The 15,478-nt window shown below is 36.9% G+C and overlaps 1 protein-coding gene across 1 annotated transcript; it reads right to left on the reverse strand.

Annotated features, from left to right (window-relative positions):
• Positions 1-9: 9 nt before the first annotated feature.
• On the reverse strand, positions 10-5,241 carry LOC134820469 (poly(rC)-binding protein 3-like). The gene is made up of 9 exons (XM_063830855.1): positions 5,169-5,241; positions 3,121-3,224; positions 2,773-2,841; positions 2,432-2,472; positions 2,025-2,097; positions 1,758-1,880; positions 945-1,614; positions 640-797; positions 10-469 (listed from the first exon to the last, which is right to left on the reverse strand). Exons 2-9 carry the CDS (start codon positions 3,202-3,204, stop codon positions 233-235), a joined length of 1,455 nt encoding a protein of 484 aa, XP_063686925.1. The 5' UTR covers positions 3,205-3,224; positions 5,169-5,241; the 3' UTR covers positions 10-232.
• Positions 5,242-15,478: the final 10,237 nt, after the last annotated feature.

A 15,478-nucleotide genomic window follows, 5' to 3' on the forward strand; every position in this document is an offset into this window, starting at 1 on the left:
ACAACTTGGTCTCATTTGAAACAAGATTTGTAGCGTAAAAAATTATTTGAAATAGGAATTAAATTAAACTGTAACAATCAAAAGGCTGATTCTGCAAATAGATTCTCTAGCTTAACAAGAGCCAGAAATAGAACATGTATCAAGGTACAGCGTTAAAAACGATCGAAAAACTAAACTATACACACAACTGTTTGAAAAAAAGGTAGGAAAATTCAAGAAAAGTCATATTATTTCACCGCATGACCTTGGCAATGTTCTGAACCATGAACGTAGCCCGGTGGATCTGTCTGGCTGAACCACGCAGGGTGACCTTCCTGGACTCTCCATCAACGTCCTTGTCATTCTCGATGTTTATGTCACACTTGGTGTACTGGCGTATGTCCTTGATTCTGATTCCCTTGGGTCCAATTACTGTTGCTGTGTCTGAGTTGGAGATAAGAACTTCCTCTTCCTTGGGGGTTGGGTCCGTCTGAGGAATAAACAGGGATTAGTTGTTCGTCAATTTTATTGTAATTCTTTTTTGGTATATTGTTGGCAGTTTTTCAAACTTGAATGAATCTTTGGTTTCAAAGCAAAAAATGGAGAATACAACTACATGCGCAGTGCGAACGGAAATAACAAAGAACATTTGAGACTAACATTGAGGATATCAGTAAAGGGTATCATGGAGGAGATCCTGTCGAACAGTTCATTTACGTATTCGAAATCTTGACCGGGAGGAATGTTACCGGAGGAGACGGTGCCAGGAGTTGCCATGGTTACTGTGGTAACACCGTTTTTTCTGTCGCGGTTTATTTCTGAAGAAGATATTTTGTTAATTAATTTGTGAATTATACAAAATTTATCAGATGATACACTCTCCAATTCGAGGGTTTGAGAAAATGGGAGCACATAACTATTTAAGATTTTTTAAACTTCCATTAATTTTAGAACATTTGACTTACTTTCAGAGATAGCTTCATTGATCAATTGGAGAGCGTATTCTATATCTTTGGGTCGTCCAGAGATAGAGATTTTTCGTTCACCATTTTGAACTGTTTCGTCCTTAGCAATCTGAACATCAGCTCCCGATTGACGCCGTATTTTAGCAATCTGGGACCCTTTACTACCGATGACATGTTTAGTGTAACAGTCATCCACGTAAATATCCTTGACATCGCTCCTAATAGGAGATCTGTCTCTGTCATATCCCCGGTCTCTGCTCCTCTCCCTGCTGCTGTCGTTACGCGAGGCGCGCACGTTGCGATCACTGCTATGAGCTCGTGATCTGGGAGAATAGTTGTAGCTTTGTGGCATTGGGTCGTAGGAGGGTCGTTCATACCCACGATGGGGGTCTGAACCATAATCACGTCTGAGGGGCTGTTTGAAGTCATCTCTCCTTGTCTGCCCCTTGAATCTGAGGTAACCACCCCACTCTCCTGCTGTGTCTCCCAACATTTCACTAAATGGCATGTAATGCTGGTGGTCATGGTCGAGGGGGTGAGTTGCTAGGATCTCCATTGCTTGTTGGACTGCAAGCGCAACTGAGTCTTCAGATCCCTTGATCTCACATACTCTTTCTTCAGAAAAAGGAAGTCTGTCTTTGTAGATCTTAAACCGCTCACAACCAGTCTCCTGAAAGAACTTTATTGTAGAAAAAACACAAATTCGCATTTTTTAGCAAGCATTTTTTTAGTTCTACGGAACTTGTCCTTCACGCGGACGAAAAAAGAATTTTGGCAAAACTGTTGGGCACAATGTAACAGTTAAACACTAACCAGTCTGATTGTCTTCAATTTTTCTCCACCCTTGCCAACAATACGTCCGGCCTGTTGAGAGTTTACAAGCAGCAAAATCTCCCCACAGTGCTCTTCGGGAAGGGAATGGTCTTCTTTTAGAGCCTACAAAAAGGTTGTGTTAAATCTAACCCAATTTAATAAGACTTGTCGTTATGTTACTGATACAGTGGTTTGATTAACCGTTCTTTAGTTAAAAGTATTTGATTTAGAAAATAGGTTCGTTAGATCAACTACAACTAGGCTTACCTTGAAGATAGGCCGACATAGTTGTTTGATAATGATCGGGATATCGTCTAGCTCACATGTTATCAACACCAATCTATAATAGGGTTTCAGAATGTGAGTCACATGGTGAAGTCAATATTACTGAAAATGGTATCATAAAGTTCATATCGGGATCACAGCTCAGAAGGTAGAAAGAGTTTCGAATACATGGCAGAGAACAGAAACTGAACAGATCGAAACTTAAAGTGAAAGGAGAATACTTTACAGGGACCAACATTTAGAGAGATAACAGAGCAAACTTGAGGTTTAAATTACTTTGACTACAAGTTTAGTGGAATCTAGGTGAAGCGAAAATAATTGCCACAAGATATGACAGGATGAAATCCATGATCATAAATATTGGTCCCAGATGAGAAAAAAGTGATTACCGTTCGGAGGATTGAGGCATTTCGGGAACTCTGAGGTAAGCCTTGAGGGAGAAAATAGCTTTATTAGAACCTTGGAGAGAAGGAGAACAAAAAGTCTGAGAGTTTTATCTGAGAACATCAGTCGAAGATAAACAACTGATTAACAAATCCCCAAAACTACTTGCAGCTTTGCCAGAGATCATCGTAGAATGTGATGTAAAAAACATTAGAATCACAATTAAACCTTAATTACTTTTTTACTTTTGTCATCTTATTCCGTTAAATAAAACTGATCACCAATTCTCCATTTTACAGTCAATTAGGATCATTGTAAATAAGTAAGTTGCAATACAATATCTTACCCCTGGTTTGCATTTTTCTCTGATCTTTCGAATGAACTCTCCTTTCTGCCCTATTATAGATCCTGCTGACTGAGAAATACATTCATTTACACTTTTATGTTTTCTTATTTGAATAATGATTGAGTACATTCTATCGGAAGAAGGCAGATTCGATTGATGACTGGTTGAGGAAGGTGAATTAGACAATCAATGAAATGATTCAGAGACTAAGGTCACAGCTAATGACAGGCAGTTCTGACTGAGCACAAAAATCTCTCAAGAAATAATTTTATCAATTCTGTGCAAATGGGAAATACTTAAAAGAAGACTTTTTTAGTCATATATCATCAATATTATGAAATTACTTACATTGGCAGGGACCAAGAGCCGGAAAGTGGCTTTCACAATTACATCTGCTGCTGGTGAAGATTCTTCCATAGAGATATCTTCCATAATTTATCGAGGGTAACTTCCTATATAATTTATTGTTAGCATTTGAACAGGTAAAACGTGACAGCTTTCAAGAAAAGTATTTATTTAATATATTTTAAAATGGTCAGCGAACCTAATATTTAACTTAACAAAGGCCTTGTTTTACTAATGAAACAAGAAACTTAATTTTCAACCAATTTTAGAGTCAAAAAATGTATAACAATTCACTAAAACCAATACCCAGTTGGTGGAGGACATTTTGTCATATACTAAATGGGTAATATTACTCTTTTGACAGGTTTGTGTATATACAAGGCTGTGGGTGTTTCATTTAGTTTTTTTGATTGAAATAAATTTTCGTGCACATACAGAATGAATGGTTAATAATTTAATATATATGTAGACCAAGGTCTGTGCACGGGATGCTTCCTGGAAGAATCCAGTTCTTTTAGCGGGGCACCCTACCTAAAGCCAAATTGAGATATAATAATCATATTCCTAAGAAATAATCAGAAATCGAATACCAATCAAATAATATGATATATATGAGTAGTAACCATATTTACTATGCAAAATGCCCCAACCACATAGTGTAAATTTATATAGAATTCAAATTCCATATCATCATTAAACCTCAATACCTAGTCAATATAATAGCCCAAGCAAAATTAAATAACTTCTTATGTACCTTACTGTCATACTACAAATTAATTAAACATTTGAAATCTGTTGACCAGAGAATAAATTTCTAAGCCTAATGCAAGTGAAATAATTTAGATGCAATAATGAATGCCTAATGTGAGTATCATTTGTCAATGTCCTTGTAAAAAAGTCTGTACAAGAGATATGAGTAACTAATATAGAAGAAAAAACAGGAAGTTGTCGTCTGTTGTAAAATAAATAAAATATCTAGAATATAAATTAGAATATAAAATAACATTCAGTCAATGTGTCGTCAATAAACTGTACAATTATCAAATGTTAAAACTGGGTGATACAGTCACCAAAAATAAATACTAAGTATGATAAGTTAATAAATTAAATGTGGTCTATAAAACTACCACTAAGTATAATAGGTCAATAAATTAAAAGTGGTTTATAAAACTACCACTGTGGGAACCCCTTCTCCAGTTAAAACATGTCAGTCATGTGCAAAATCAATCAGAATGGTAAGGTGGTAGTAACGGGAGAGAGAGGTGCGAGAAAGAACTTAGTCAATACAGATAGTCTAGATTTGAACTTGGAGCCACAAGGCCAAGGGTGATTTTCATTTTACATTGATGTGATTTTCGTTTATATTATTTTATATTGGGTCATTGTGATATTGTGTGATATTATGTGTGGTTAGAAGGTAATAAAAAGTGATAGTAGTGAACTAGGCAACGATCAACTGTCAACCCAACAGAGGAACGATGTTCAATTCTTAAAGTAGAGTTTGAGACGACAACGCTGATTAAAGCACGTGGGGCGAGAAAATGTCCATATGGCAGCTTGGGACTGCAGCAAGCAAGAAACAGGTCAAAAATCGCGTCATTACACGATCCAGGCGTGATCTGCTACGAAGCACACTCAATGCACTGAGTGGAATAAGAGGAAGACAAACAGCCCAGCCTAGTGGACTGTATGACATATTCTGCAACCTCATTGCAAGAAAAAGGAAGGAAAGATACTGCGATGTAGTAAGACACGTGAGAACTAGGATAAGATTTGCAATGTTGAGAACAACTCTTATTGCTCTACGAGGGTACCGAGGAAAGAAGGTGGACACCAAACGTGAGATTCAGCTATCAGAAGTTTCATACAACCTCATCCCTGCCCCTATAATGGAGTAGATCATGTGTTTTGTTAAAATGTTTTTGAAAAAATTATTGGTAGCAATGAGTTGTGCTCTGCCAATTGCAACACTTAAAATTTTATTGTGCTCTACCAATTGCATCACTTGATTTAATTGAATGTATATATACTGTTATTCTGCAACCTCATACCTCAGAAGACGAGCTTTGTGTTATCCTAGATTTGTTGCTCTACGTGGGTACAGAGGAAAGAAGATGGACAGCAAACATGAGACCCCTCTATCATAAGTCTCATACAACCTCATCTCTGTACCTATGATGGAGTAAATTATGTTTTTCAAATTGTATGTAATCATCTTCATTTGAAGTGTCTGATGTGGTGATAAGTAGAATTGAAGGAGATAACTATTTAGAGAAAAAAAGTAAACATAATGATCATCTGTGGAAAAAGGCACCTTTACCCCACTTATATACTCAACAAATGGCGGATGGGGTCCACAAGCCACAAGATACCACAAGAGACTCGCTGAAAAACTATCCCAGAAGAGAGGAGAAGACTATGCGGCTATTATGTGTTACATGCGCACCAGGATTAGATTCTCAATCCTCAGGAGCACCCTGATAGCGGTCAGGGGTGAGAGAGGGAGACGGCAATCGTATACATTGCCAGTCAGTGTAACTTCGTTTAACTTGATGCCTGCCACCATGGACTATGAATGTTTCTAGACACTATCCTTTTGATATTGAGATATTGGTATCTCAGATCACGTGTACATCGTTCCTTTTTTTATGACACAGTAATTTATTGACACTCACAGCTATAATTTTAATCATTGAATCAGTATTTTTATCTATTAACTTATTACATATTTGTGCTCTGCTTTAGCATCACTTGACTATTAAAGTTCAGGCCATGACCTTATAGTCAGCCAATTGGCCATTGCTATATTATGTGTATATTGTTTGAATAATGATCATCTGTGGTTTCATCCCTATGTAGCAAAGAAAAAGTTTGTTAACCTGAACAAGGCCGTTCGGGTATAACTAAAAAAAAGGAAGCAACTCACGGTATCACTCTCATAAGAGACATGTTTCATCATTTACCGGAGTTGCAACCAAATATACACAATAAGGTTTGGTACTTTATCCGTACCTCCCCTTTCATAGAAATAATAGCAAAAATATACACCTATCTTTAAGAGATCAACATCTGATATAAAACATTCGATCAACCAAAATTAAAACAATTTTCCTGTTAATAATTTAACGGCACTCATAAGAGGTCATACTAGGTATAAGTCCAAATGCTGTGTCAGCAACCGTTTTTGTTACTTTCTTTTCTTCTTGACTCCTCACTCCATGAACTGATACCACTATGCTTTTAAGCATAGCAAAGCATATCTTGGTCCTGATGTAGTTGATAACATCTGTGTAGCTCTCCTTTCTCTTCTTTGATATCAATCTAGCAAGACGTTTGTGAAATCTGTCACATTCTGGTGCTGTAGTCCCTGCTGTAGAAAACACTAGAGGAATGAAAGACGCTCTTTCAGTGTTGATGACTCGTGAGTTATAACTTAGGTATAACTTGAATTATTAGGATATTTTAATGAATAGTTGTGATGATCTTATGTTTCATTATGTTTTGATTTGATTTTAATTCTATTTCAAAATTTTGTGTATATATGTATGTATATATATTTTGTTTGTTTCAAGTTTTTAAAAAAATAATGAACCATTTCCGTTACCTGTGTATTATGCTCTGCCAATTGCATCACTTGATTTAATTGAATGTATAGATTGTTTGAAAGACCTTTTATCTTTGTTGATGTGAATTTTCTAGATAATCTGGTTTAGTTTACATGTTGTATAAAATTTTACAGACGAAATGATCCCAGGGTGCAGGAGGACTACCAACCCACTGCTTTGGCGATTAGTTGATTAACCTGGCAGAAACCATTTTGTTCTACTTGCTGTGAGGTGTCTAAGCTACATAGGGGTTCCACTGTCCCACTGTCCCCTGTAAATGAACAAAACCAAGAGACAACAGACTAAAAAACTTGTAATGAAGATGATAATTAAAACAGAGGTCTCCATAAATTGGACAAAAGTCGAACTAGGGGCTGGTGATGGAATTGCTAAACTCATTGTCGAACTGGACAACATTGTAAGAAAGATGGCACCCGATCTCAATTGAAGGCAATGACTTAGAGAGAAACAGGGGATGGAGAAGATATAATATATATATCTGTTGTACCAACCCTTTGTAAAAAAGCTAGAGTAACTCCCATCCATAAGGCAGGAATGAAAGATGATCCTAATAATTACAGGCCAATATCCATCCTTCCACTTGTAGGAAAACTTATAGAATACTTTGTCGGCAAGCAACTCACTGATTACATGGAAGAGAACAAACTTTTCATCCGGCATCAATATGGCTTTCGGAAAAATCACTCCACAACTTATCTGATGTACGATCTGATGGACGAAATATATATGAGTAAATCTAAGTCTTATAAACCAGGAATCATCTTTCTTGATCTTAAGAAGGCCTTTGACACAGTGAATCATGAAATATTGCTTCAAAAATTGGCATATTATGGAATTGGTGGCATTGCTTTAACCTGGTTTAAGAACTTCTTATCTTGTAGATATCAATGCACTAGGATCAATGGCAATCTAAGCTCATTTTTAGAAGTTCTGAGTGGTGTACCACAAGGAAGCATCATTGGGCCTATATTATTTAGTATCTTCATAAATGACATAATTTATGCCTGTAACCTATCTAAGCCCTTTCTATTTGCAGATGATGGTGCACTATTCTTTGATCAAACCTGCAGAAGCACATTTATAAACATGAAAATAGAACTTATGACAATCTTTAAATGGCTCAGTGTTAATAAATTATCACTCAATGAAAATAAGACTGAATTCCTATTGTTTGATTCTGTTGACCAACATGATGAAATAACCATTGATTGTAATGAGGTAACTTTCACAATCAAGGAGTGCAAAGAGACAAAATATCTTGGCCTCATTCTAGATAGTAAATTAAACTTCAAAAGCCATGTAGATTATATTATTAGGAAGGTCATGAAGAGAATTGGTGCCATGTATAGAAGTAAAGCACTGCTACCCATTAAATATAGGAAAATGTTTGCCAATGCACTCATGTTGCCACAATTCGATTATTTAGACACGATCTATTGTAGAGCTGGCAAGACAAAACTTGCTGAACTTGACACTCTGTACAAAAAGGTAGCCAAAATAGCTCTCAACGTTCCAAAAACAGAGAGCAGCCTTAATGTTTATAGAGACATGAAATGGTTACCACTCCATCTTAGACGACAACTCCATCTGTCAAATTATATGTTTAGAATCATCCATGACAATTGTCCTACAAACTTTATGAACAAATTTAGTTACATATCAGGAGGTAGTAGGAGCGGCGAAAGCTGCAACCTTTATGTCAATAGATCAACATCACATAAAAACTTTCAATACTTGGGGGCAAAATGTTGGAATAATGTTCCAACAGATCTACGAAATCTGCCCGATGTTAAAAGCTTTAGTGATTCGTATAAGAAACAGCTACTATCATCTATAACAACAGACCCTAATTATACCGTCGACAATTCATATGACAAATTTTACACTGCAATCATAGTCGACGATAACTAAGTTGTTTGTAGGTAATAAGCAATGAAACCCAGTAATCGTATAACCAAGCTGAAATGATCTATATCAATGTATAGTAAATAATACCTTTAGTCAATCTGAATAACTCACAATACTTCTATAAAGAGTAAAAGGGATAAACCCATAAACACTTGACGGAGAGAAAGTAACTCACCAAGAAAGCTCCGTCAAGGATCGTAAGCTCTAGTAGGTCTCTAGAGTCTGTCATATAAAACAACCATGCTTAAGGAAAACATGGGGTTACATAAAGATATATCCTAATATAGGAAATCTAGAGAAAAGGATATATGACAATATCCCGCCTAACAATATCCCGCCTAACAAAGTTAGAAAACTAGAAACGATTAAATCACCCAGAGGAAAGAACAAAGCATTCTTGCTTGATTAAAATATTAAAATGAGATACTCAATATCTCTCACTATAAACTCTAACAAATATAAAAGCATTATTAAAAGTACACTCTCATAATATTATAAAATAAGTAGAATAAAAACCCCGCAAATTATAAGTTCATCAAATATAATAAATAAATCTCAAGTAGTCACCAATGCCAATTAAAACACAGCATCTCTTACAATAAAATGTCTTTTACAATACAATACAAATTGTCCATGGCTAATTCAGTTTTGAAGATAGCAGGGTAGAAGAGTAGAGAGAATCATCCACCAGAAGCATACACAAGAAAACTTACAGTAGGAAAGAAAGGCAAGACACTTCAGCCATCATACACACCAGATGACTCACTTCAGATCATCGGGCACCTTAAACAAGCCCAACTGTCCAATAAGAAGGTTAACTCAAGTTTTTTCTGGGAAAGACAACACCCTCTCTACTCAACACGCCAACAGTCAAAACACCGGTTTAGAATTAGACCAGGCATAACCAGGAAGAATTAGTGTTGAATAGGATGAATATTCAGCTTCCCAGTCTGAATAACAGCCAGTAAATTTTCCACTGGATCTTTATTCTTTGGACTTTTGGTAAGACAGTCAGCTAGTTGCTGAGGATCAGGAATCCATACAACCTTGTTTATCTCCTCATCGTCTATAATCTTTCTGAGATATGCAACTTGTACTCTCATCTTTAAGTCAACAGATGGATTAGTAGAGTAGATGTTCTCTTTTACAGATAAATTGTCAGTTAAACCAATGATAGGAACAGTGTCTTTTGTCTTATTTTGAGATAGACATAGAGCGGTGATGATAGTCTCTCGTATCAGATAAGCTTCATCCAAACATTCACCAAGAGCCATGGCTTCTGCATAACTGATGGTCTTGGTAACTTTTTTGATCTTTCTTGAGCACCATGATAAAATTCCTGCACTGTCTCCACTAACGAGAAATATAGCGTGCCCGCGTGCACTTGATGTCCTACCAGGGAGCATATTAAGCGAAGCATCAGCATAAGCATAGATCTTTAATTGAGAGATGTCTTTAGACAAGGATGGAAGCATTATGGTTACCGTTTGCTTCTTTAATTTCTTGACAATAGCATTTAGATTTATTAAATCAGAAACTCTAGGCTTTGCTGCTTTCATACTGCTTTCGAGGACTTTGTAGCGTAGGTCAGGGCGGCTTTGAGATGTTATCCACTGAAGCTTGCCTAGTAGTTGTTGAAACTCAGTCTTCTCAAGATCGCTCAGTTCATAATCAGGTTGGTTTCTCCTTCCTGAGCTTATACTTACAGGGCTAATTTTAGTTTCTTGGTAATCTATTTGATCAATAGTCACGGTATTATTAGATACATCAGATTGTTTTATGTTCCAACCAACATAGGTGAAGTCACCGTACTCCTCTGTTCCAATCTGAAACTTCTCTTTCAATCTCCTTAAAACTTTTTCATGGAAGTCCTTATTTCCCGCCGCTAAGAAATCGTCCACATGCACATTTAGGAAACCCGAGAATTCTTCATTGGGTTGGTACACAAAAACTGACTTGTCAAGTGGCATCTGAACACAACCATAAAGAATAAGCTCTTCTTTCACCGTCATATACCATGCCCTGGCAGCATCATTCAGGCCATATACAGGCTTCTTGAGTCTCCAAACCATGTTGTTATCAGTTCTCTTCTCCTTTGGGGGTTTAACCAATATCAACCTATCCAAAGGCTTGGACTGCAAAAAGGCAGCACGTACGTCAATGCACAATAGCTTGTACTCAAACATGTTAGCTAGCATGATGAATGTTCTTGTGACACATTTACCAGCTGTAGGTGAGTCAGCTACCTGAGGATTGGACTCCTGGAATCCTCTTATCACAAGGCGAGCTTTGGTGCATAAACCCTCTGGTTTCTCCTTTTGATTTATAACCCAACGACATGATAACACTTCTTGATTCGGAAATTTTCTTTTATCAACTTCTTCGTAGACGTCGAACTTCTGCCATTGTTGCATTTCCTTTTCCATTGCAATTTCTTCTTCGTTGGATGATGGTCTAGCTATGTTTAACCAAATCTTTTCGTCTCCAATTGCATCAGCAAATAATCCTGCATCATCATTTTTAGCAGGCATCTCTTTGGTTCGTAACCATTCGACCAATTCTAGGTCAACAATGAAGCGTTCACCTGAATTGTTGACAACTTTCCATCGTTCACCTGCCAGTCCTTCTTTTTCAATTAGGCTGCATGACACCCATGTGTTGAATTCAATGTTCTTAATGTAAATGACATCTCCTTTTGTCATTTGAGTCGATGAGCGTGATCTAAGTCTGGAAGATATTCCATTGTCCTTTTCCTCATCTATGGAATCCTCAGCATCAAAGAATTCCTCTGTGTTGACTGGTTCCTCGACTGTTGCTTCTATCTCCATAGACTCAGGCTGTATTTCTGGTGTCTCATTTTGCACATTTTCTTTCTCTGCGTCAACTTCGATGTTGTTATGCTCTGTGCTTGCAGTGTCTTCTGTTGCCTGTTCTAATGGAGGAATGACTTGTCTAGGTTCATCATCATCAGAATCACTGTCGGTGTTATCAGGGATTGTCTGTTTTTCAGGACTCTTATTAGTCTGTTCAATTTCTTCTGCTTGTGTCTGATCTGGTGAGTTCATCTGTTTTTCAGCAGTTTGCTTTAAGATTAGCTTACAAGGATGGACTTTTATTAAGGTTCTGGCTCCTGTTTTGACCAATACCTGCACTCCATCTTGTCCCAGTACTTTTCCTGGTCCTTGCCATTGTTTTAAGTCTCTCTTCTTGTAATATACAATATCCCCACTGAAGAACCTTTGGTGTGTTCCAGCATAAACTCGTCCTCTCATAGCACGAGCCACTCTTTCTGCATTCTCTGCTTTGATGTAAGCTTCTCTAGACATTCTCAAGCTGTTTAGGTGATTTGCAACAGTTTGACTGGATGTGTACGATGACATTGCTGGTAATTTATTGGTACTATTTCCTGGAATGTTTGGATTCTTCCCAAAGACTAACTGGTACGGTGAGAAACCTAGTACGCTAATAAGAGAATTCTTAGCGTGTATAGCCCACATAAGAGCAATTTCAATCTTGCATTTAACATCCTCCATTACCTTTTGAGTCATGTGACCAATCAAGTCATTGTGACGTTCGCAAATACCGTTCTGGAATGGTGCTTCTGAAGCAGTGTCTTTGTGTAGTATGTTGAAAGCTGCAAACATTGACTGCCATTTGTCATTGACAAATTCTCCGCCGTTGTCTGTAAGAATCTTTTCCGGTGGCCCGAATACTGAAATCCAGCATTCAAAAAGTTTCTCCATCACCTCATCTGAGTCTTTGCTCATCAGGACGTGTGCAGATGAGAAACGGGTTACATAGTCACAGCAATGAAGGATCCACGTTCCATTTATCTTCTTAAGATCCATGGTTACTAATTCATTGAATTGGTATGCAAGAGGTAAGGCAACTGTGGGTCTTGGATGAGCACGTTTATGTTTAAGGCAGTAGTCACAAGAGGTATCTAAAACTATCAGCTCTCTCTCAACTTCTTTATTGGACATATCTGCATTCTTCAGAAGTTTAATTACTCTCCCTGAACCTGCATGTGCAAAGCGCTTATGAAGTTTAAGGGCTTTCTTCTTAGCTTCAAGTAGGCCTGTATGATCTTCATTGGCAATCATAATCTCACAAGTGACATTGTTGACATAGGATGGGTCTCTCTCTTTTGCTAGTGGTAAGGCATAATGTCCTGTACTTGTTGTTGTTAAGGAGAATGAATTACCATCAATCTTAGCTTCATCGGTCTCAAAATCAATATTCATTCCTAAAGCTTTCATAGTCTGTAGTGATATGAGGAGGGGAATATCCGTGGCTACCACATCTACCTCTAATCTGATGTCACGTTTGCAAATTGTCACTGGGATAAGAACTCTCTTTGATGCTCTCATAGTGCCGACCCCAAACCTGAACATGGTGTCGGAAGGGTATTCAGTCACTTGTTCTCTAACCTTTTCAGGGAGTGAGTCTAGGTAAATAGTGTACCATTCTGTGCCACATACAGTACGACTGGCTCCGCAATCAAGAACTGCTTGATTGATTGTTTCGTCAACTAAAAGTATAGTCTCAATCTCGCTTCCAATATTAGATTGGAAGAATATAGGTATCCCACTTACATCAGATGAGCTCTGTTGGCTCTCATAAAACTGATCATCATAGCTAGCTTCTTCAGAACATAAATAATTATTATAGCCTCTGCTATTGTTGTTGGATCTGCTATTGTTGGATCTGCTATTATTGTTGGATCTGTTGTTGGATCCAGTCATTCTTTGCCGCAATTCACGTACATGAGGGCAGTCTCTAATCATATGGTTCATGTCACCACATCCATAACACTCACGGCTGTAGGTCGTGTTTCTTTGATCTCTGTTAAATGGGGGTCTTTGATTTCTTCTGTCTCTGTTGTACAGTACCTCCTCTTCTTCTTGATGACTCCCATAGAAGTTTATCTCTTGCTCCTCTTTGACAACGGGTCTAATCTGAATCTTGGAAGAGTCAGACGTGATTAAGGGGGTGTTAACATGTGGATCAGTTAATCGCAACAGTGCTTTTTTGGAGTCACTCATAGTTTTATTAGTACATGTTGCATTAGCGATGCGCTTGTCACTTTCACTGAGCTGTGCTCCTTCAATAATTAGATATGAAAGAATTAAATCTGGAATTTCAAGTCCACCAGTTTTCAGTTTAGCAACCTTGCTTTCGTAAAAGTGAATATACTCTTTCATAGTTTGATCTTTACTGCGTTTAAATCGGTAAAATTGATCAAATTGGTCCATAAGATCATTGTCGCTTTCATAAATACAATCCAATTTTTTAATGATTACAGCTACGCTAGTGTCTGCTTCATCAATTAGTAAATCTGACGCCTTGTCAGCCATGTTCATGATAAGTAAGACACCCTGTTTCTTAGTGTCATCCTCTTCACAAACTGTCGCCCACATGGTGACTAGCTTCTTCCATTTGCTGTACTCACTGGCCTTCCCACTGAAGGATGGAACTTTGTTCTTCATCGTTGAGTGTAGTCTGCTGTCTTGCTGCTACCAATGTTTGTAGGTAATAAGCAATGAAACCCAGTAATCGTATAACCAAGCTGAAATGATCTATATCAATGTATAGTAAATAATACCTTTAGTCAATCTGAATAACTCACAATACTTCTATAAAGAGTAAAAGGGATAAACCCATAAACACTTGACGGAGAGAAAGTAACTCACCAAGAAAGCTCCGTCAAGGATCGTAAGCTCTAGTAGGTCTCTAGAGTCTGTCATATAAAACAACCATGCTTAAGGAAAACATGGGGTTACATAAAGATATATCCTAATATAGGAAATCTAGAGAAAAGGATATATGACATAAGTAACTTCTAATTCTTTTAAATCTGAGGCATATTATATAATTGATGTATCGAAAAGATATTCCCTTTTTTACCACCTTACCATTCTGATTGATTTTGCACATGACTGACATGTTTTAACTGGAGAAGGGGTTCCCACAGTGGTAGTTTTATAAACCACTTTTAATTTATTGACCTATTATACTTAGTGGTAGTTTTATAGACCACATTTAATTTATTAACTTATCATACTTAGTATTTATTTTTGGTGACTGTATCACCCAGTTTTAACATTTGATAATTGTACAGTTTATTGACGACACATTGACTGAATGTTATTTTATATTCTAATTTATATTCTAGATATTTTATTTATTTTACAACAGACGACAACTTCCTGTTTTTTCTTCTATATTAGTTACTCATATCTCTTGTACAGACTTTTTTACAAGGACATTGACAAATGATACTCACATTAGGCATTCATTATTGCATCTAAATTATTTCACTTGCATTAGGCTTAGAAATTTATTCTCTGGTCAACAGATTTCAAATGTTTAATTAATTTGTAGTATGACAGTAAGGTACATAAGAAGTTATTTAATTTTGCTTGGGCTATTATATTGACTAGGTATTGAGGTTTAATGATGATATGGAATTTGAATTCTATATAAATTTACACTATGTGGTTGGGGCATTTTGCATAGTAAATATGGTTACTACTCATATATATCATATTATTTGATTGGTATTCGATTTCTGATTATTTCTTAGGAATATGATTATTATATCTCAATTTGGCTTTAGGTAGGGTGCCCCGCTAAAAGAACTGGATTCTTCCAGGAAGCATCCCGTGCACAGACCTTGGTCTACATATATATTAAATTATTAACCATTCATTCTGTATGTGCACGAAAATTTATTTCAATCAATATAAATAGCTACATAGTGATTAAATGATAAGGCCAGGGTCCTGTCAAAAGATAGTGTACAGTCTCCACGTTTCACTACATTG

Source organism: Bolinopsis microptera, chromosome 9 (genome assembly GCF_026151205.1).
Source record: "Bolinopsis microptera isolate Bmic1 chromosome 9, MBARI_Bmic_1.0, whole genome shotgun sequence".
In the NCBI taxonomy this organism is placed as follows: Eukaryota; Metazoa; Ctenophora; class Tentaculata; order Lobata; family Bolinopsidae; genus Bolinopsis; species Bolinopsis microptera.